General features: G+C 40.3%; 1 protein-coding gene and 1 pseudogene across 13 annotated transcripts in view; both read left to right on the top strand.

Moving 5' to 3' along the window:
* SOAT1 (sterol O-acyltransferase 1) overlaps window positions 1–22,933 on the top strand; it is a 72,249-nt gene that overhangs the window by 29,122 nt on the left and 20,194 nt on the right. For 9 of the 12 annotated variants that reach the window (XR_013529487.1, XR_013529489.1, XR_013529488.1 and 6 more), the window contains 2 exons: window positions 5,420–5,478; window positions 22,340–22,491. Coding sequence is in view for 9 of the 12 variants with exons in the window: in XM_008984943.5 (XP_008983191.1) it covers window positions 5,420–5,478; window positions 22,340–22,491 (211 nt within the window). In the remaining 3 variants the exon portion in view is untranslated. The remainder of the gene's footprint in view (window positions 1–5,419; window positions 5,479–22,339; window positions 22,492–22,933) is intronic. The other 3 variants (XM_078356222.1, XM_078356223.1, XM_078356224.1) reach the window with 1 other exon arrangement.
* On the top strand, window positions 15,020–15,781 carry LOC100387806 (peptidyl-prolyl cis-trans isomerase A pseudogene; annotated as a pseudogene). The gene has a single exon (XR_013529490.1). The product of XR_013529490.1 is annotated as a peptidyl-prolyl cis-trans isomerase A pseudogene (transcript).

Raw genomic sequence — 22,933 nt, 5'->3', positions numbered from 1 at the left:
CTCTGCGTTAGACAGTTTCACTGTGATTTATCTAAGTAGATTATTTATCCTACTTGAAATTCTTTTAACTTTATTTTAGAATTTGTGTCGTTCTGGACAGTTCTCAGCTATAATCACCTCGAATATTGTCTTTCCTTATAGAGCTCTGATTAGATGCATTTCGTATCTTCTCATTCTTCATCTTTTTTCCAAGTGACATATTGTGAAAAGATATAGTCTAAATGTCCAATAGAAGAGTAAATTATATTTCTACCATAAAAACAGAGTAATAGGGCAATAAAAAGAATATAAAAGAATACGTATTGAATACCAGTAAGTGGGGAAAACAAACAAAAAAAAAAGAATATGTAATGACAGGGAAAAATGTTTACAATATATTAAGTGAAAAATGCAGGTTATAAAGCAGTATGCATGTGAGTTTGTTTTTATGTTTTTGTGGTTTGTTTTTAAGGGAAGGGGTTAAATATGCCTCTCAAGTTCACTTTGGCAAAGTAAATATTTCTGTTCACTGAATTTTTTTCTGGGAAATTACTTTTATAAATTTGAGTGGGTTTTAGTCTTTCTTTTTAGGCAAAATATACAATAGCAGTTGTTAATGCTGAAATAAAAATACTTAAGCTATTACCATGTACAGAAAATGAGAAAACACAAATTCTCACTTACTTTTTTAGACATAGAGACAGGGTTCCACTATGTCAGTCAGGCTGTTCTTGAACTCCTAACCTCGTGATCTGACCGCATAGGCCTCCCAGAGTGCTGGGATTACAGGCATGAGCCACTGCACCCAGCTACAAATTCTCATTTTTAAGCATTCAGTGGCTAAAATGATAGTTCATTATCATAGGTTTTTTATTTTAATGAAGATAGCAAACTAGATGTTGTAGTTTTTTTGTTTCACACTTTTTAGCATTTATTCCGTTCTATTTTGTTTGCTTATCTGTGTAGGTCTGTGCACATAATTATGTCTAATGTTTCTTGGTTCCCATAATATAACAGAAAACTTGACACTTTATTAAAAAGATAGAATAAAGATAATTAATATCTCATTATTCACAACCTCATTTGTGAATAATGGCAGATTGCATTCAAAATTAACAGTACCCTGGGCCAGGCCTGGCAACTCATGCCTATAATCTCAGCATTTTGGGATGCTGAGACAGGAGGATTGCTTGAGGCCAGGAGTTCAAGTGAGACCAGCCAGGTCAAATCACTTAAAAACAAATTAGCATGATAGACTGGACTGGGAAAATGTGGCACATATATACACCATGGAATATCATGCAGCAATCAAAAATGATGAGTTCGTGTCCTTTGTAGGGACATGGATGAATCTGGAGAACATCATTCTCAGCAAACTGACACAAGAACAGAAAATGAAATACCGCATATTCTCACTCATAGGCGGGTGAGGAAAAATGAGAACACATGGACACAGGGAAGGGAGTACTACACACTGGGGTCTATTGGGGGGAATAGGGGAGGGACAGCAGAGGAGGGGGAGCTGGGGAGGGATAGCCTGGGGAGAAATGCCAAATGTGGGTGAAGGGGAGGAAGGCAGCAAAACACACTGCCATGTGTGTACCTATGCAACTATCTTGCATGTTCCGCACATGTACCCCAAAACCTAAAATACAATAAAAAGAAAAAAAAGAAAAAGAAAAAAAAATTAGCTGGGTGTATTGGCACATACCTGTTGTCCTAGCTAGTGGGGAGGCTGATGCAGTAGGATCACTTGAGCTCAGGTGTTAGAGGATGCAGTGAGCTGTGATTGTTCCACTGCATTCCACCCTAGGTGACAGAGTGAGATTCTGTCTCAAAAAGAAACCCCAAAATTCTACCCATATTTTATTAAAAGGGTAGACATCAATTAATCCAACTGGTTATAAAATTACAGTAGTACCATGATTCTGTGTAAAAATAAGAAACTGTCTATAAATCTGTGAAAATAATAAAGCTCAGTATGCACCAGGCACAGGTGTTACACAGAACAGCACATTCTCATAAAAAATACTGTTAAACCTTTCAGCTGAGTGCAGTGGCTCATGACTGTAATCCCAGCACTTTGGGAGGCTGAGGCAGGCATATCCCAAGGTCAGGAGTTGGAGACCAGCCTGGTCAATATGAGGAAACTCAGTCTCTATTAAAATACAAAAAAATTAGTTGGGTGTGGTGGCACATGCCAGTAATCCCAATTTGGGAGGCTGAGGCAGGAGAATTGCTTGAAACCTGGAGGTAGAGGTTCCAGTGAGCCGAGATCATGCCACTACACTCTAGCCTGGGCGACAGAACAAGACTCCATCTCAAAAAACAGAAAATGGCTGTGAGTGGAGGCTCACGCCTGTAATCCCAACACTTTGGGTGGCCAAGGCAGGCAGATCACCTGAGGACAGGAGTTCAAGACCAGCCTGGCCAACAGGGCGAAACCCTGTCTCTACTAAAAAATGGAAAAATTAGCTGCGTGTGGTGGCATGCGCCTGTAATCTCAGCTATTCAGGAGGCTGAGGTAGGAGAATCGCTTGAACCCGGGAGGTGGAGGTTGCAGTGAGCCAAGATTGTGTCATTGCACTCCAGCCTGGGAGACAGAGCAAGACTCTGTCTCGAAAAAAAAGAAACAGTACTGTCATACCTTTCAAATCCAATTTTTGTTATAAAATTTTGAAAAAGATTCTCAGTCAGAATTAATACCACAGTCAAGTTAAACAGCAGGAAGCTACATTACTGGAACTTAATGTACAGAAAGGAATGTTTCAGAACAGAGAAATTAGAATGAAATGAATTTTGGAATATTTTTAGCATCACATTCCAAAAACTCTGTACTCATTAGCAGTTATTCCCTTTTGCCATGACGCCTCGCCCCAGTCTCTAGGCAACCACCAACATTTTGTCTGTCTCTAATAGAGTTACCTATTCTGGACACTGCCATGTAAACAGGATCATACAATATGGAGTCTTTTGTGACTTCCTCTTTTCACTTGGCAAAATGTTTACGTTTCACCTATATTATAGCGTGTATTAGTATTTCTTTTGGTTTATTGTTAATCCATTTTATGGATATACTACATTTTATTAATCTGCTCATCAGTTGATGGATATTTGTTTCCACTTTCTATTATGACGAATATTGCTGTAGATATTATTCATATACCAGTTTTTGAGAGGGTATTTTTTTTTTCTTTTGTGTATATAACTAGGAATGGAATTACTAGGTCATGTGTTAGCTCTTCGTTTAATCTGTCAAGGAACTTCCAGACTGTTTTTCTTTTCTTTCTTTCTTTTTTTTTTTGAGGCATATTGTTGCTCTGTCACCCAGGCTGGAGTGCAGTGGCACCATCTCAGCTCAGTGCAACCTCCAGCTCCGGTGTTCAAGCGATTCTTCTGTCTCAGCCTCCCCACTACGATAGGGTTTCACTACTCACATAGTGTGAGTAGCTGGGCCTACAGGCACATTCCACCACGCCTGGCTAATTTTTGTATTTTTAGTAGAGACCGGGTTTCACTATATTGGCCAGGCTGGTCTTGAATTCCTGACCTTGTGATCTGCCCACCTCGGCCTCCCAAATTGCTGGGATTACAGGCCAGATGGTTTTTCAAAGCCCTGCACCATTTAACATTCCCACCAGCAATCTTCTGGATAGTTTAAATTTCTCTGCATTTAAGCCAATACTTGTTTGTGTTTTTGATTATTGCCATCCTAGTGGGTGTGAAATGATAGGTCATTGTAGTTTTGATTTGCATTTTCCTGTTGACCAGTGATGTCGAATGTCTTTTCATGTGGTGATTAGGCATTTTTTTTAAGACAAATATCTGTTCAGTTACTTTGTCTGTGTTTTAATTGGATTATTTCTCTTTTTATTTTTTTTTAATTTTATTTTACTTTATTTTTGAGAGAGTCTCGGTCTGTTGCCCAGGTTGGAGTGCAGTGGCACATTCTTGGCTCACTGCAACTTTGGCCTCATAGGTTCAAGTGATCCTCTCACCTTAGCCTCTCAAGTAGCTGAGACTATAGGTGCGCATCCCCACACTCAGCTAACTTTTGTATTTTTGGTAGAGAAGGGGTAAAATCTTAGCTGTTCTCATTTACCAAAATTCTTTTTTTGTTTTTGAAATGGAGTCCCGCTCTGTCACCCAGGCTGGAGTGCAGTGGCACAATGTTGGCTCACTGCAACCTCTGCCTCCTGGGTTAAAGTGATTCTCCTGCCTCAGCCTCCTGAGTAGCTGGGATTACGGGTGCATGCTACCATGCCTGCTAATTTTTGTGTTTTTAGTAGAGATAGGGTTTCACTATGTTGGTCAGGCTGGTTTCAAACTCCTGACCTTGTGATCTGCCTGCCTCACCTCTCAGAGTTCTGGAATTACAGGTGTGAGCCACCATGTCCGGCCCTGATTTTTTTATCCTAAAAGTACCAATTCCAGTATCTTTAGTTTTTCAGATCTGCACCTTTTGGCTTTGTTTCTGCTGTTTCCCATTTATTCTGCCTAGTTTCCTGGTATGTTTTATGAAATTTGACTACGAGCTTCTCCTTTTTATGGAGCTTTATCTGTTGGAGTTCTGTATGGCCTTGATTGATACTGTAATCTTTCAGGGAGGAATTGCATTTGTGTCTGCCAATAGCCTGGAGACCCAGAACATATTGGCTTTAGAACATATTTATCTCAGGTTTTTCAGACCACATAGTGTGAGTTTAGATTGCAGACTTTAGCGAGGGGGGTTATGAGTTCTTGGGGCAAAGTTTCACTCTCTGAACAGCATCAAGTAGAGACAGACATAGTTCCTTCTGTTGTGGTTTCTTTCTTAACCACTGAGGTTGCAGCCTTTTGTATGGTCCCTAGCTTTATGTTGCAGTATCCTGTTAGACTTCCCATTTTGGGCACACCCTAGACTTTGCCATTCTATAAAGTATTGTCCTCTGTGTACTGTTCTGCAAAAATACTGTGCCCTGTGTTGCTGTCCATGGAGAAGCTCGAGATTTCTAGGATTTGGCGAGAATCTTTACATTTCTCTCATGTCCCCTAGGGTTCTAGTTTCATTTTCTTTTTCTCTTTTTTGCATCTGTGGATTTGTACTAACTTAGCGATAAGTTTTAATAGTTTTTTGGTTTTTAATTATTTTACCCAGCATCTTAGCAGTCTCAATTGTAGAATCAGTTCAGGGAATATAATTTCCCATGCTGTCAAATTGGATCTATAGCACTGCATAATCAACATAGTTGTAATTACTGTGTATACATTTACTAGTTTTGTTCTTAGTATTTTTATGTATAAATTTCCTTCTAGTTATTTTGACCATGCTGTCATGTTTTGTGCTTGTACCATAGTTTACATGGTTATCTTTGTATTTGTTTTCAACTTAACGATTTAAATAGTGCTATTAGGGAGCTGTATCCATCAACTTAAAAGTCATGTGTTTTTCTTCCCATAGGTCGAATTGACATAAAACAGTTGATAGCAAAGAAGATACAGTTGACAGCAGAGGCAGAGGCAAGTAATTCCCTCTTCTAGAAACAAACATGTTGTAGAGTTTTAGAGTTTTGTTTGGCAACATTTTAATGCTAAATTGCTCAGATAATTATGTAAGCAGTTCATCAGTTACCCCGTGGAACAGGAAAGTAAGATCTGCCGACCTGGATCCTGCGTTAGGGTCCAGAGTGCCTTTTTCTCTCCCATCTCATCTATCACTGGCATTTTCTGGCTCTTACAGCAAATCTTGGTTTTAGTGACCCATGTTAATAGTTGGTAGAGTTGAATGTCTGTATGAGTGCTTTATGAAAGTATCTGTCATGGTTCATAGTAAGTAGCAGCCTTCCAATAAATGTTGAACCTGAATCTAGAAGTAGATTTCCTGTCAAGGAGGTAGAAATGACAACTCAAAAAAAAAAAACCATGGAGTCATTTCAAGTGGGGATTAATAGTTCTACAAACCAGAATTCTTCAGTACCCTTAGGAAATTGTGGAGAGCAAAGAATAGTTTTTAAAAAATTATAATTCAATACCTGGGTGTAAGGTGACTTTAAATCCAAAGCAAATTCCTATTTTCCCAAGGAGAAGATCACTTCCAAAATTTATTGGCCAGTTTGACTATATAAACATCCAGTAATGATGAAGTAGCCCTGTTTTATTTATTTAGTTACATGCATGTATGCATGTACATATGCATTTATAGAATAATCTAGATTTAGAAACATTTTTGTAATCATATTGCATGAAATTATGTATGCCAGATTATTTATGCTCACTTTGATGTCAATGCATTTGTTATTATCAGAGCTAGTTCTTCAGTTATTATCCAAGGCCAGGGGCATTGTATTTGCACTTTTATCTAATTTGTTGGAAGTCAGTACTGTTTGAGTCCAAGGATGATGCTGTCACAGGAAATTTATTACAAGAACATATTTGTTTGAGGAGATCTACCCTGCTCTCCTCCCATCGTCCTGTAGATATATTTGTGATTTCTACAATGTAATCCCTTATGGTACTGCTTTATAAAGTGGTACTGAAAAGATGTATTTACTGCACTTGAAATTGTGGGTATAGACTCCTAGATAATAAGTTGTTAAACTGTATTTTTCCTGATTCTGTTAAGTTACTCGTGTAAGCCTCCAGCACTGCAGTGATCAAGGTCATTTCTGGTGAATGTCTTTTCCAATTAGTGCTTTGTTTCTCCATCATAAAAGATTGTTTAACAATTTGTTATGTAACTTCTTATCTAATGACTAATTTATAATGTTGGCTAAGAAAAGAAAAATATTTAATGTATAAGCACATGCTGGTTTTAGACGTCTATTCTTTCTTGCAAGTTTAGTGATTAAAATAGTTTTTGTTTTTGTGGTTTACTTGGGTGTTTCCGACCCTTCTTATTTCTTTAGTCAGGCGGGATACCTGCCTTTGTCTTTTATTCCTTTCTCTTTTTTTTTGAGACGGAGTTTTGCAAATTGTTACCCAGGCTGGAGTGCGATGGCGCGATCTTGGCTCACCACAACCTCTGCCTCCTGGGTTCAGGCAATTCTCCTGCCTCAGCCTCCTGAGTAGCTGGCATTACAGGCACGTGCCATTATGCCCAGCTAATTTTTTGTATTTTTAGTAGAGACAGGGTTTCACCATGTTGACCAGGATGGTCTCGATCTCTTGACCTCGTGATCCACCCGCCTCAGCCTCCCAAAGTGCTGGGACTGCAGGCTTGAGCCACCGCCCAGCCTTTTATTCCTTTTTCAATTCTCCTTTTGTCCTCTTTTGCTCCTCCCTTCTTACCAAGAACACAAAACCTTATGATGTTCTGTTTGTGAGGGAAAGTTTCAAATAGGTGAAAAGTAAGTCTGTCTCTGGTATCATTCCTCTGTTTTAAAAATCTAAAGTGGGAGGAGAACGTTTTCCCATATGGAATCACAAACCCAAAGGGGAAAGGGAGTTTGGAGTGGAAAGTAGAGGTTTTGGGGAGAAGGGGTAGAAAGGGGTGGCAGGAAGAGAGATAATGGGGGAATGTTTCAAGGATTTAAGTTAAAACTTTTTAAAGAATATTCTACTTGTCTGTTTCGAATATTAATAAAATTATGAAAATCCTTTGGCTTGGTCACTTAGGAGGATTAGAAGGAGAGAGTAATGAATGAAGTAAGGGCAAAGCTGAAAGAAGGGGGACCTTGGTTTAGCTCATATTACGTGTATTGTGCAAGTGACATAAGGGCTGCAGAGTTGCACAAGACTTGTTCCCTGATGTTGAGCGAAGCAGTGGCCTGAACAAAGGTAATGGTGTTAGAAAACTTACACTGTACATATTTTAGGGCACTTGATGGGCATCTGTGTCCCTATTGGGGCACAATGGCAAGAAAAAGTTGAAAAATTGAGGCTAGATTATAAAGCATTTTTTCTCGACTTTTATGCCCTCATTCATGTAGCTCTTTCTACCTGAAATTTCCTCATTCTGCCTTCACCAATCTGAATAATATGTATCCTTCAAATTCTAGATTAAATCTTGCTGCTTCTACAGTTTTCTGAACATTGCAGTTTGAAATGATGTCTTCTCTACTCTATATTGCTAAGTGCTTAGTTTATACCCCTAATATATACTCTTAATGAGTCAACAAATGTCATTTGGTGAACTTTAGGTGATTTGACTTAGAAGTTTTTTATTCATCAATTGTTTGCTGTCTAATGAGATTGAATATTTTACCATTGTTTATTAATTGTAATTTTTTTTTTGAGATGCAGTCTCGCTCTGTCGCCCAGGCTGGAGTGCAGTGGCGTGATCTCGGCTCACTGCAACCTCTGCCTCCACAGTTTAAGTGATTCTCCTGCCTAAGCCTCCCCAGCAGCTGGGATTACAGGCATGTGCCACCATGCCCGGCTAATTTTTATATTTTTAGTAGAAGCAGCGTTTCACCATGTTGGACAGACTGGTCTCCTGACCTCAAATGATCCACCCACCTCGGCCTCCCAAAGTGCTGGGATTACAGGCGTGAGCCACTGTGCCCAGCCAATTGTAATGCTTTTTAACAAGATACAGTAGGACTGCTGTTCTGATTTGAAAGTTCAGGATGGCATATAGAGTTTGGAGACAGAATAGGTAGGGAGCTATATTTTAGTATAAGACTGAGAAACAGATGAGCCAGTAGGAGAAGGGAACTACATTTAGATCTCCTCTCACAGGCTAAGCTTTTATAATAGGTGCTTTATATAGATAATCTTTTTTTTTTTTTTTTTTTTTTTTTTTTTCATTTTTTTGAGACGAAGTCTCACTCTGTCGCCCAGGCTGGAGTTGAAGTGAAACCCAGGCTCACTGAAACCTCCACCTCCTTGGTGCAGGTGATTCTCCTGCCTCAGCCTCCTGAGTAGCTGGGATTACAGGCATGTGCCACCATGCTCAGCTAATTTTTGTGTTTTCAGCAGATATGGGGTTTCACCATGTTAGTCAGGGTGGTCTGGAGCTCCTGACCTAGTGATCCACCCGCCTGGGCCTCCCAAAGTGCTGGGATTACAGGTGTGAGCCACTGCACTTGGCATATATACATAATCTTATTTACTTAAATCATCCCATTTATAAGAGGTCTCTAATTGGTCACTTTTTTGTAGTTGTTGCTTAGCTTTATTGGTTGACATTTACTAACATGGAAGGACTTGAGATGATAGGTATGTGAACATTGTTCGGAGCCATGAACTTTGCTTGTTTTTTCACATACGAATTCCTTTTCTCTTGTGGATTTTTACAAATAATTAAAAAAAAAAGAAAATTAGGAATCTTTCTGGTCATTTGTAATTTGGTGTCATGTTCCTTCCAGTTGTCACTTCATCTTTCCTTGATCTTTAAAGTGAGAGCATTGCATTAGTTGTTTCCAAGGTCCCCTTTAGCTCTAAAGATTTATATCATAATTGTGTAGCTGACTAAAGCTTTTTCAGAATTCATTGCTTATTATTGTAGTTGATCAGTCTCATTGGGCAGCTGTTTCAGCTCCACAGAATGAGTTACCAGGTAAAATACAGTATGTCCAGTCGAATTTGAATTTCAGGTAAACAATGAAGACTTTTTTAGTAATCATGCAATATTTGAGGCAGACTATAAAGCTATTTGTTGATATGAAATTTAAATTTAACTGAGTGTCCTGTATTTTTTCTTTGCCAAATTGGGCAACTAACAGAGAACTCTGTGAAAAGTTAGATGTGTAGATAGAGGAACTCTTATTACAGAAAGGCATGAAGAAGTTTCTTAACTACTGAGCAAACCTTTTAGTGTAAAGGGAAGAGGAGTGAGGGAGGTGATAATATTAGCGTGTTGAAATTAGTGGTTTGAACTGACTGAATCTCTTAAGGTCACTTCGAGGTCTAACATGCTTTTGAAAAAAAGCTTTAAGTATATGCTTTTTATCTAATGCCAGTGGGGTCATACGAACTTGTGTAACTCTGAGTTATGACCTTTGGAAATCCTTAGAATTGTGTTGTAACGAGACTTAAAAGATCTTGGAACAGTCCAAGGGGGATTCATATGATTAAGTCCCAACCAACTTACATTAACAATTAAATTAGCTTTGCTCTTCTTGTTTTTAATAGAGACAGGGTCTCACTATGTTGCCCAGGCTGGTCTTGAGCTCCTGAGCTCAAGCAATCCTCTTGCCTTGACCTCTCAAAATGCTGGGATTACAAGAGTGAGCCACCATGTCTGGCCTAGCTTTGCTTTAACATTATGTTAAGCTATTTCTTTTGGTTGCAAATAACAGAAACCTACTTTGGCTTATTTAGGCATAAAAGAAGATATATTCAAACGATGTTAATATATCTCACTGCATCTTAGGAGAAGATGAACACTCAGGCTCTGGAAAGAGTAAGGATTTCAGTAGGAAGAGTTTAGATACTTTGGATATTTTAGTATAATAAAGTTTCCACTCACCCTCTTTCAAAGCTCAGAACTTCAGATTCATTAGAAGAGAGAGAACTGAATGTTAGCCACAAGGACAAGGTCATATAGTACAGCCCTGGCCTGGACACGACATGCCTGTCCTCGCCTCTGAGAATAGTTTCCAGAGAAAAATGAATAGGTTAAGAAGGGCAAAGGGAATGTCTTTACTAATTGCTATTGTAGAACTTTTTTTTTTTTTTTTGAGACGGAGTTTCGCTGTTGTTACCCAGACTGGAGTGCAATGGCACGATCTCGGCTCACTGCAACCTCCGCCTTCTGGGTTCAAGCAATTCTCCTGCCTCAGCCTCCCGAGTAGCTGGGACTACAGGCGCGCACCACCATGCCCGGCTAATTTTTGTATTTTTAGTAGAGATGGGGTTTCACCTTTTTGACCAGGATGGTCTCGATCTCTTGACCCTGTGATCCACCCACCTCGGCCTTTCAAAGAGCTGGGATTATAAGCGTGAGCCACCGTGCCCAGCCAGAACTTTTATTAATGTACATAACTTTATAGAGGGAATGTTAGGTCTAATGTGAATATTAGAAAGATGAAAAAATTATTTCTACTTCTTAAAAATACATTTTTGGGCTGAGCACGTTGGCTTATACCAGCACTTTGGGAGGCCAAGGTAGGTGGTCACTTGAGCTTATGAGTTTGAGACCAGTCTGGACAACATGGCAAAACCCTGTCTCTACAAGAAATACAAAAATTAGCTGGGCATAGTTGTGTGTGCCTGTAGTCCTGCTGCTTGGGAGGCTGAGGTGGGAGGACCATTTGAGCCCAGGGGAAAAAAAAATTGTTATAACATTCTGTTTGCTGCTTATATAGCATTTCAGATATAGTTTTTCAAATCAGTACCTTATGCTGTTGTCCAGCCTTTAAATGATCAAACTGTAATGAGGAGGACTCAAGATACAGAAATTAGCCGGGTTTAATGACATGTGCCTGTGATCCTGGCTACTGGGGACGGTGAGGCAGGAGAATCGGTTGAACCCAGGAGGCGGAGGTTGCAGTGAGTCGAGATCATGCCATTACATTCCAACCTGGGCAAAAAGAGTGAAACTCCATCTCAAAAAAAATAAAAAAGATTCCGATGTCATGTCTGCAAATAAGAGTTTCTCTCCATGTTTTGTCAGTCATTCAAGTAACGCCTTCTAAAAAAGTTTTTGGTCCAGGTGCAGTGGCTCACAGCTATAATCCCAGTACTTTGGGAGGCTGAGGTGGGCAGATCACATGAGTTCGAGACCACCCTAACCAACATGGTGAAACCCTGTTTCTACTAAAAGTAGGAAAAAATAAGCTGGGTCTGGTGGCGCCCAACTGTAGTCCCAGGGTACTCTGGAAGCAGAAGAATCACTTGAACCTGGGAGGTGGAGGTTGCAGTGAGCCGAGATTATGCCACTGCACTCCAGCCTGGGTGACAGCGCAAGACTTCATCTCAAAAAAAAAAAAAAGTTTCTGGATAGTACTTATCTATTGATTTACTGGCAGACTGCTGGAGAGACAAGTCTAAGTATTTTCTGCACAGAAAATACTTAGGTGGTTTCTGTTCCCAACAAGGAAGGGGGTCAGTTTGGGGGAGGGACTATTATCATTTTTACATCAAAGTTGAACTGTGAATTTCTTCCAGAGTTGGATTGGCTTCTAGCCTCACTCAGGCTCATTCATTCCTGAGTGAGCCTTGCTCAGGAATGAGCAAGGATGGCCAGCCTGTGAGGCTAGAAGCATGATGGAGTCAGACACGCTGGACATCTCTCACTGCCATAGTCTTTGCAAAGGCAGTTACACATTCATAGGCTGTGGTCCTCCTCATTGTCCAAATGACTCTAGTTGTTTCATCTGAGTTCCAAGCAGCAGAATTGAGGGAAGGAAAGGAGTGGGGTAAGGAACAGGTACCTGCTGTCTGTTAAGGAAATTTTCTGGGGACTTTGACAAACTTTTGTATCTCATTGGCTACCTAGGTGGAAAGAGACACTGGGAAATTTGTTTATTCTCAGCAGTCATGTGCTTCGATGGAAATCAGGGATTCTAATACTATAAAGTGTATAAATCTCTAGTCTATTTTGAAGAATTTTGGGAAAGTCAGTTTATTGTGCTTTATGATTTCATCACTTAGAAAAGGTAGACAGGTACCTGTCTTGTTGCCCTTGAATGTTTAGCAGTTCAGTTTAATGAATGTCTACTTGGTTTCTTTGTCTATCAAGTAGTAACTGATAAGGTACATTAAGTGCTGGGATTTTAAAGAAGTTGTGTTTTCTGTTCTCATGCTAACTGAGAACACTATATATAAAATGCATGAGCAAGAGGAACAACGACTGAGTTACATACCTTAAAAATGTTATTTGGCTGGGCACAGTGGGTCATGCCTGTAATCCCAGTACATTGAGAGGCCAAGGCAGGCAGAATCATTTTAGGCCAGGAGTTTGAGATCTTCTTGGGCAACATTGTGAAACCCCGTCTCTACTAAAAATACAAAATTAGTTATCAGTTAATAAAAAGATATGGTGTTTAAAAATCTGTTGAGGGGGCAGACAGTGAGATGCCAAAAAGCAGTAATATATAGACTTTCAAATTAAGTGCAATGAAGGAAAAGAAAGAGATGCAGTAAAAGAGGAGAATAGAAAGAACTTTAGAGTGAATTATCAGGAGACCTTTCTCAGCAGTCAATTTAGTATAAGTCCTAAGCACTATATTACCTGTTCCATTGTGTTACTTGTTTTGTTCAGAAAGGTCAGGTTTCTGGTACCATGCCACCATGAGATTGAAAGATTCTCTTTGCAAAGACAGGCAGCAAATGTGAGAAAGAAGTATTTTATAGACTACAATATGACCTTGTGGAGTTAGAGTATAATATTCTTTCCAATGATTTTCGAAGAAGTTGTGATCAAGGGACCTAAATTTTTTTGAGACACTGAAAATAATATTACTGATTGGTTTACTTTGTGTTTTTCTTTCAGCATACTTTAAGATTTTTCTGTGTCTCTGTACTTTTGAAAGAGTTACTTACCCATAAATGACCCTGACCTTTTTTCATTTTAATATTCAGTCCAAAGTAATCTCTTCCTGGAAACCTTTTTAGGTAGAAGAATTATTTTTCTAAAATGCAAATCTGAATATGTTTATAAATCTTGTGCTTAAAATGTCATTGGCTTCCAGATGTCTTTAGGATAAAATAAAATTTTTTTCTTTTTTTTTTTTTTTTTTTGAGATCGAGTCTCACTCTGTTGCCCAGGCTGGAGTGCAGTGGCACTGTCTCTGCTCACTGCAACTTCCACCTCCCAGGTTCAAGCGATTCTCTTGCCTCAGCCTCCCGAGTAGCTGGGATTATAGGCGTGGGCCGCCACACTGGCTAATTTTTTGTATTTTAGGAGAGATGGAGTTTTACCATGTTGCCCAGGCTAATCTCAAACTCCTAAACTCAGGCAGTTCACCCACCTAGGCCTCCCAAAGTGTTGGGATTACAGGCATGAGCCACCATGCCCCGCCAAAATAAATTCTTAAAATAGCTTAAAGGTCTGTGATCTAGTCCCTACTTGTTTTTCCAGTCTTATCTGTGGTCATTATCGTTTGTTCCTTTAACTATGTATTCCATCCTTAGGGTCTTTGCATCATGGTTGTTTTCTATTTTTGGAATCTTAGAGGTTGTCTAATTCAGCTCTTTATTTAATGTAAAAGATTTCCTTAAGCTCTAAAATGTAGTGTTTCTGTTTACTAGATTACCTAAATAAGCACCTTTTCTAGTTTCTAGTTAACTGCCTCCTCCCTTCTTCCCCTTCTCCCTTTCTACCTTCTCTCCATCCGTCCCTCCGTCATGGTGCTATGGCTGTTAGAGTCCACTGGCTGCATGAAATTAGTATCAGTGGATATGAGATTGAAAAAACAAGCAAATTAGAAAGCCTATAACCTCAGCATCATTTTCAGGTTACTGATACCAGGCATTATTCAGATTTATTTGTGATCACATCCTGAGTTCTAATACATGTGATAGAATTCAGAAGGCAGAAGTAGACTGTTTCTTGTACTATATTTCTTAATATTCCCTCTTACAAAGAGTAACAATAGTAAGCAGTCACTTTATTGTCATCACTGCTAGGATCTGTGAAAGGAGGAGATTCAGGAGACTTAAGCATCCACAGTGCAGAGTTCTTCTTTGTGCCTGATGGCAGCACCTTCCATCAACTTTAATTCCTCAGAGAAAGAGGAGAAGGTCATTAAGAATGAACATGAGGCATGTAATGATAATGCCACATAAAGGAATGTGGTAGGTTTGGTTACCTTTTAACAATAAAAGCACAAAATGATAGGATTTGCTTAAATTACACTTTTTATTGTACATTGTTTTATTGTTCGTCATGGTTAGCTCAGACTAAGGTGGGGGGTGGGAATAAACAAATACCTCCCAAGTGATAACTATGTCAGATACTGTGCTGTGTGTTTGCAGGTTTTTTGTTTTGCTTTGTGTTTAGTTCATATAACAACTTAGCAAGCTAGGTGTCATTCATCTTGATTTTGCACATAACTAACTGCTCACTGTTGTAAACTGAACGCGAGCCTGGGAATCTCGTCCAGCGAGACGGTCCCAAACCTGGAAGAGAGCGTGCACCGGAAAAAAGGAGATAGAAAAGAGCGAGGTCTGGGCTGCTTTGCAGATGCCGCCGCCGCCGCCTGGAGCCTTGTTGTAGCAGCCATGGTCAACCCCACCATGTTCTTCGACATTGCTGTCGACGGCGAGCCCTTGGGCCGCGTCTCCTTCGAGCTGTTTGCAGACAAGGTTCCAAAGACAGCAGAAAACTTCTGTGCTCTGAGCACTGGAGAGAAAGGATTTGGTTATAAGGGTTCCTGCTTTCACAGAATTATTCCAGGGTTTATGTGTCAGGGTGGTGACTTCACGCGCCATAATGGCACTGGTGGCAAGTCCATCTACGGGGAGAAATTTGATGACGAGAACTTCATCCTAAAGCATACAGGTCCTGGCATCTTGTCCATGGCAAATGCTGGACCCAACACAAACAGTTCCCAGTTTTTCATCTGCACTGTCAAGACTGAGTGGTTGGATGGCAAGCATGTGGTCTTTGGCAAGGTGAAAGAAGGCATGAATATTGTGGAGGCCATGGAGCGCTTTGGGTCCAGGAATGGCAAGACCAGCAAGAAGATCACCATTGCTGACTGTGGGCAACTTTAATAAGTTTGACTTGTGTTTTATCTTAACCACCAGACCATTCCTTCTGTAGCTCAGGAGAGGGCCCTCCACCCCATGTGCTCGCAGTATCCTAAAATCTGTGCTCTCGCTGCAGTTCCCTTTGGGTTCCATGTTTTCCTTGTTCTCTTCCATGCCTAGCTGGATTGCAGAGTTAAGTTTATGATTATGAAATAAAGACGAAATAACAAACAAACAAAAAAAAAAAAGAGCGAGGTCTGGAGGGCTACACACGCTACGCTCATGCAGCAATTTTATTTGCAATATGTTCCATTATATACTTTTCTGAAGTTAATGTTGTTTATGCCAGATCAGCATACTTAAGTTACAGTAAGCAAGTTAGGCCCACTAAGTTACGCCCAGTGAGTCAGTTACGCCCAGTAAGTTAAGGTAAGTAAGTTAAGCCCAGCAAGTAAGTTACGCCCAGTAAGTACTTAACAATTGTAAATACTTAATTAAGCAAGTTACAGTTACGCCCAGTAAGTTATGGTAAGTTACAGTTACACCCAGTAAGTTACGGTAAGTAAGTTACCAAGTGTAAATACTTAAGTTAATATTTTACAATGAAGGTAACAAGGGTCCAAAATGAACGCAATCAAGCAATAAACCATAAGGAGCCGAAAGTGGACACATTGCCTCCCAAGTCCTCATATCCATAAAGTAATGTCTGTTAATTATTTAGAATAACATAGTCCCTCTCTTGGTTCCTGCTTTCCCTCAGCTCGACTCCCCCAACCAGGGATCTGTGTCCGGGCTCAAGCTCACCATATGGCGAGGCCTGTTTCCTAGGGGCCTCACATGGGAGTGATCCCCACAGATCCCTCAGCTCACAAAAGTGAGGGTTTCTTCATGTTGGCCAGGCTGGTCTCAAACTCCTGATCTCAGGTGATCTGCCTGCCTTGACCTCCCAAAGTGCTGGAATTATAGGTGTGAGCCACTGGACCCAGACGTGTTAGCTATAATATGTTAATAGGTCTATTATAAAGCTATTATATATAGTAGTATATATTTAATAGCATTAAAGTAAGCTATCGATTGAAAACTGTGACAATTTGATGAAATTGGAATAGACGTTTGTAATTTTTAATGTATTTTTTTATATGTATACTAGTTTTAAAAATAATTTTGGATTATATATTTCAGAGAAGAATTTAGATAATTGTGATGACAAATGTAGAATAGTTACGGTTAAAGTTTGGTGAAAGTTTTTGATTGACAAGGAAATTTAGTTTAAATTGGCTGTCCAGTGCCCCGTTACAGTTTTAGTCTTGGATGATGTATTTCTTACTGTGAGAGGTTAGCAAAGCAGGAATTCTAGTGGGAATGTAATGGGCACATGTGCTGCTTTGAGTGTTTGAATGGCTGTTGCTTTGTCTTAGGTGTCTCAGTTTTTTCCTCTAATTGCCCGAAGTAACCATGGGGGCTTGGAGCACTGGGTGATGTCATGAGGATTGTATCACTGACACTTTTATTACGAGACCTCTGGTCACTTAGAGATGTCAAATCAGAATCTGGCTGGAAGGAGCTCTTGTTTCTTGTTGTCAGAACTGACACAGTTCCAGACTCTTATCCATGTGTAATAGTTTCTGTCCTCCTGAACTTTGTTTATAGAGTCCAATTGAAAGGGGAAACACCTGTACACCCTAGCTAATTAGGCAGCCTTACATATCTGTTTTTCTCTAGTATCTTTTAACTAGGATATTCCCCTTTTCAAAAAAACAAAAAATCCTGACTGGGCATGGTGGCTCATGCTTGTCATCCCAGCACTTTGGGAGGCTGAGGTGGGCAGATTACTTGAGGCCAGGAGTTCAAAACCAGCCTGGCCAACATAGTGAGGCCCTGTTTTTATTTTAAAAAGGTAAAATAAAAGTTTCAAGGAAGAACTCACTTTTCTGTCAAGTGGTGAAAGCAAATAGCTGAATAATATTCAGGACTGTCAACCAAGTGGGAGGTCAGAAGCTCACTCAGTCGTCTGCAACCATGGTGGAGCCAGAGGGGCTCAAAGGGCCTATGCTATAACAAGGCTCCAGTTCCCTGCAGTGCTCCAGATGACCCTGAGCAGCCTATTCGTAAGTCCCTTCACAGTCACCATGATTGTCAACTAAAGAAAATGAAGCTTTTTAAGAATTAAAGTTAGTTGTATTTAGAAGTCTTATTGAGAACTGTAGACAGGGCCTGCAGCCTGGTGTAGTCTTACAGAGAGGCTTTGTTAGACTGCCCTGGCACTGTATTTTAGTCTACTGTTTATGTATAGGTGGTGGGTTTCATATGTGTAAAATTTCATATATATAAAATTAGATTACATTACATTTGGTACATTAAGGTTTGGCTGTAAGAATATATTGGATTATAGATTATAGAAGTATAATCACTGTCATTTTATTTGTAGGAACAGGCAAGGATTGGGTTATTATCTATAAGGAATATGGTGACTTAGGCAAGAGATGTGGGGGGAATGTGTGTTTTATTTGGTCTTTAAAGTGTTTGGAAAGCTGTGTATCATCATAGAGTCAAGAATTTTGTGAAATTGTGTTGGTAAGCAGAAATGAGTAAAATATGGCTTTTTTATTTGTTATTTTGTCTCACATATGGATTCCTAAACTATTCACATGTTACTTTAAAAAAAAGACACGAGGGCTGGGCGCAGTGGCTCACGCCTATAATCCCAGCACTTTGGGAGGCCGAGGCGGGTTGATCACGAGGTCAAGAGATCGAGACCATCCTGGTCAACAAGGTGAAATCCTGTCTCTACTAAAAATACAAAAAATTAGCTGGGCATGGTGGCGCGTGCCTGTAGTCCCAGCTACTTGGGAGGCGGAGGTAGGAGAATTGCTTGAACCCAGGAGGCGGAGGTTGCGGTGAGCGAGATCACACCATTGCACTCCAGCCTGGGTAACAAGAGCGAAACTCCATCTCAAAAAAAAAAAAAAAAAAGACATGAATTGATAATATTAAAATAGTTACCTTCTAAGCAATATTCTGTACCATCTGAGGTGTCAGAGGTTGGGGTTGTAGATGAGGGAAAGTGAAAGAAATTTACAACACTGGAAACCTACCACCACATTATAGTGGCCATCACACAGTTGAGATGCCTGGAATTTCTACTCTTTTACTTTCTCTTTGTTCTCCTGTCACTCTACATTTCTTTAAGGCATTTGTTGCACCATTCGTAACTTATTTAATCACTTTCCTCTTGAATAATAGGCTCAGTAAGATCAGGGCTGTATGTATCTTGTTCCCCACCTTAGGTGCTGAGTAATGGAATTACTCCTGTTACTCATATCTATTTGGTCCTGAGATTGGATAGTAGGTTGGGAAAACAAGGGATACCCTTGAATCCTTTCCTCCTGCCTCTCCCGACTGAAAAAAAAGGAATACCCTTACTTGTAGACTGAAGAAAAGGTAGAAGTTCTGGAGTCTGGGAAGAAGAGGAAGCAAATAGGTGAAGGGGGGAAAAAGGGTACAATACAGAATGAAGGTAGGGAGGTTGCTGTGGGATTTCTTACTCATAGGAGTGTAAATTGGGAGTTGAATGTACAGTAATCTCCCCTTGTCTTTGGGAGATATGTTCCAAGACCCCAGTGGATGCCTGAAACCATAGACACTACCAAACCCTGTATATGCTGTTTCTCCTCTACACACATACCTCTGACACAGTTTAACTTACAGATTCGGCACAGCAAGGGAAGTGGAACAAGAATAACAATATACTGCAGTGAAAGTTAATGTGAGTGTGGTCTCTCTCTAAGTATCTTACTGTACTGTATTGAAGTTAGCTAAAACTGTGAAAGTGGAACCGCAGATAAGGTGGAGCTACATGCCGAAGGCTCATCCGTGAGTAATGAGTAAGGCATAAGAGCTTGTGTCATGAAAAGTTCACTACTCCTTTTCAGTAGACATTGGATGTATTAGTACCTGTCCTTAGCAGCTTTACTGACATTTTGTATAATATTCATTCATTACATTCATGCTTCTAGCCTGTGTAACCTAATACTTAGTTGGGAAGGGGGCTGGTACCAGAGTATGAGGAATCCTAACTAAAAGAAATGGCTTGACTCCCTTTGCGGCATCTCAAGATTCTAGGCTTCTCTTTTAATTTTGAGTAAAATTAATGGGCTGAGATGTGAGTATGGGTAATTGTATGGTTGACTCCCCTCCCTGCCCCTCCCCATTCTTTGCTGACCTCTTACTACTTTTTTGCTTCAACTGTGATGTTCTCCTTCCCAGCTATTTCTTGAACATGCTGAGGGTGTTCCTGCCTCAGGGACTTTTCACACTCATGCTTCCTTCTTCCTGGTACGTTTCCCACAGATGTCCACTAGCTTAACCTCTTACCTTCTTCAAATCTTCCCAAATGTCCTCTTATTTTTGAGGTTTTCCCTGACTTAAACTCTGCCTCCTCGTTTCCATTTTTTTTTTCTTTCTTTCTTTCCTTTTTTTTTTTTTTTTAAAATGGAGTCTCACTCTGTCGCCCAGGCTGGAGTGCAGTGGCACAGCCTCAGCTCACTGCAGCCTCCACCTCCTGGGTTCAAGGGATTCCCCTGCCTCAGCCTCCTGAGTAGCTGGGACTACAGGTGCCCACCACCACACCTGGCTAATTTTTTATAGTTTAGTAGGGATGGGGTTTCACCTTGTTTTCCAGGCTGGTTATGAACTCCTGAGCTCAGGCGATCCGCCTGCCTTGGCCTCCCACAGTGCTGGAATTACAGGCGTGAGCTACCATGCCCGACCCTATTTTTACATTTTCCAACTCCATCACCTTGTACTTTGAGAGCTAGGACCTTAGTGTATTCTCACTGCCCAGGACCCAAAAAACATTTGGGAAATGTAGGAAACAGAACTGTTTGAAAAGCCTTCATATAGTCCCATTATGTATGTTGATATTTTTCAGCTTTACTTTTAAAGGACTTGGTCAAGCTTTTTGGAATAACAGAACCTAGAAAAATGCTATTTCAGATCTTTTAAGTTGGGCTTAAATGATTTAGTCAAAGAAAACAAGCATTTTTTTCTTGAAGAACTAGTAAATAATACTCTGTTGTCCTTTATAGTAAGTCTTGCAAGTAAAAATTACCCAAATTTATAATTTGGACTTCCACAGTAGGTTACCTATTATAACATGAAGAAATCTTTTTTTGCCTCCTACTTTTCAAAAACTGGGATTTGAAACTTTAAGACCTAAAGAACATGTGAGACCAGAATGTATAACCATTATACACACACATTTTCATAAGATAAATCATATACAGACACACACATATAACAGTTTTATGAAAATAATGTATGTGTGTATGACACAGGATATCTTAGGGTGCCACTTTGCCAGCTGGAAATTTCTGCAGCAGGCAGCACTCCTGCCCAGGCCTCACTTGGCTCCAAGCTGGCTTCTGGACTTGCCCTGCTCACTTGGTCTGGCAGGCTGTGCTCAGCTTATGCTACTGGATCTCAGACCTATCAAGGGCAAGCCAGGCGTGCTGGCCACTGAGGTGGGGTGGGTGGCTCCAGGCGCCAGCTCTGTGTGAGGCTGCAGCTGCACCAGGTGTACTGCAAATGGTTTCCACCTTGGGCGCTGGCATCTGGATGAGGGGAACATAGTGGTGCCCAAAAAACTTGGAGACAGTAGCAACTGCAGAACTCCAAAGAGGGTGTTACAGTGTGTTACAGCTCTGCGTTGGGGAGTCCTGAGATCAGGGCCTCAGAAGGGTGGCAACTTGTTCATGTTATAGTTCCCTTCATACTTGCTGTTCTGGGAGTCCTGAGTTCTTGTCCCACGTAGAAGAATGAAATTATGTGGGCAGTTGGAGAGTGAGCATGGCAGAAAAGAGTTTTGTTGAGTCATGGAATGGCTCTCGGAGAAGAGGGGACCCAGAAGCAGGTGGTCCCAGTGCGTGACTGAACCTGGAGTTTTTATAGGCTCAGAAAGTGGGAGGTGCGGGCTGTGGGTAGCCTTGGAAAAGATAACATTCAACTAGTTAAAAAGCATTATTCAGAAATAACGAATCAGGAAAGAATGGGCATATAGGAATAGAAGTTCTCACTCTAGTCTTAGACTTTACTTGGAACTGGAAGTCCAGTTTTCAGGCTTTAATTTGTCTTTGGTTTGAAGGTCCGGTTTCAGTGGAAACCTGCCCCTGTCTGCCTAGGAATCTGTCTGGCTCTGGTCGCTATCATGAATATGCATGTTTATACTATATATACATATGCATGGTTTATGGTTAAATATCTGGCTATGGAGGTAGGAATAAACATTGTATAAATGCAGATATGAGGAAGAAATGGTCTAAAATATAAATGGTGGGTACTTGGGTGAAGGGATTGCATTAGAAAAAAGAGAACTTAGAATCATGGTAGTGGCTCATGCCTGTAATCCTAACATTTTGGGAAGCTGAGGCAGGAGGATTGCTTGAGCCCTAGAGTTCAGCCTGGGCAACATAGGAAGACTCTGTCTTTACAAAAAATAAAAAACTTTTGCTGGGAGTGGTGGCACATACCTGTGATCCTAGTTACTTGGGAGGCTGAGGTATTTTATTTTATGCTTACAAGGGTTATACGTTTTAAAAGGATATAAATCACTATGTTGCTTTTTAGGTAGTTGTTTCTGAAACTACAAGTCAGATATAGGAATTGATATTTTTGCTTTTATTCCTGTGAACTCACTATGCCTTCCTTTTGTTCCAGCTCTGTTTAAGGGAGCCCTTTAGAGAAATGTTAGTGACTCACAAGAAAGTATTAGTTCCCCATGTTTTTCTCTGTTTTAAAATTCTAGGAATTGAAGCCATTTTTTATGAAGGAAGTTGGAAGTCACTTTGATGATTTTGTGACCAATCTCATTGAAAAATCAGCATCATTAGACAATGGTGGGTGTGCTCTCACAACCTTTTCTGTTCTTGAAGGAGAGAAAACCAACCATAGAGCAAAGTAAGTATGTGTTACTATTTTTTTAATGCAAACATCTACCCACTGTAGTTCAGTGGTCAAAATGGATTGTAGCAAATATGCTTGAGTTCACACCCTGCTGCCACTTTTTATTGTTTGTGTGTTGCATTCAGAAAGTTATTTAACCACTTGAAGGGTGGGGTTTTCTTTGTCTTTATGTAGGAATTATAGTATACATGCATACCTCTTTTAAGACTGACTACTAGTAAAGTCAGGCATAGTAGCTCATGCCTGTAATTTCAGCACTTTGGGAGGCCGAGGCGGGTGGATCACTTGAGGGTCAGTAGTTCTAGATTAGCCTGGCCAACATGGTGAAACCCCATCTCTACCAGAAATTACAACAATTAGCCAGGTGTGGTGGTATACACCTGTAGTCCAAGCTACTCAGGAGGCTGAGGCATGAGAATCGCTTGAACCTGGGAGG

Source organism: Callithrix jacchus, chromosome 18 (assembly GCF_049354715.1).
Source record: "Callithrix jacchus isolate 240 chromosome 18, calJac240_pri, whole genome shotgun sequence".
Lineage (NCBI taxonomy): Eukaryota > Metazoa > Chordata > Mammalia > Primates > Cebidae > Callithrix > Callithrix jacchus.
The sequence above is the reverse complement of the archived record's forward strand: the minus strand, read 5'-3'. Positions and strand labels throughout refer to the sequence as shown.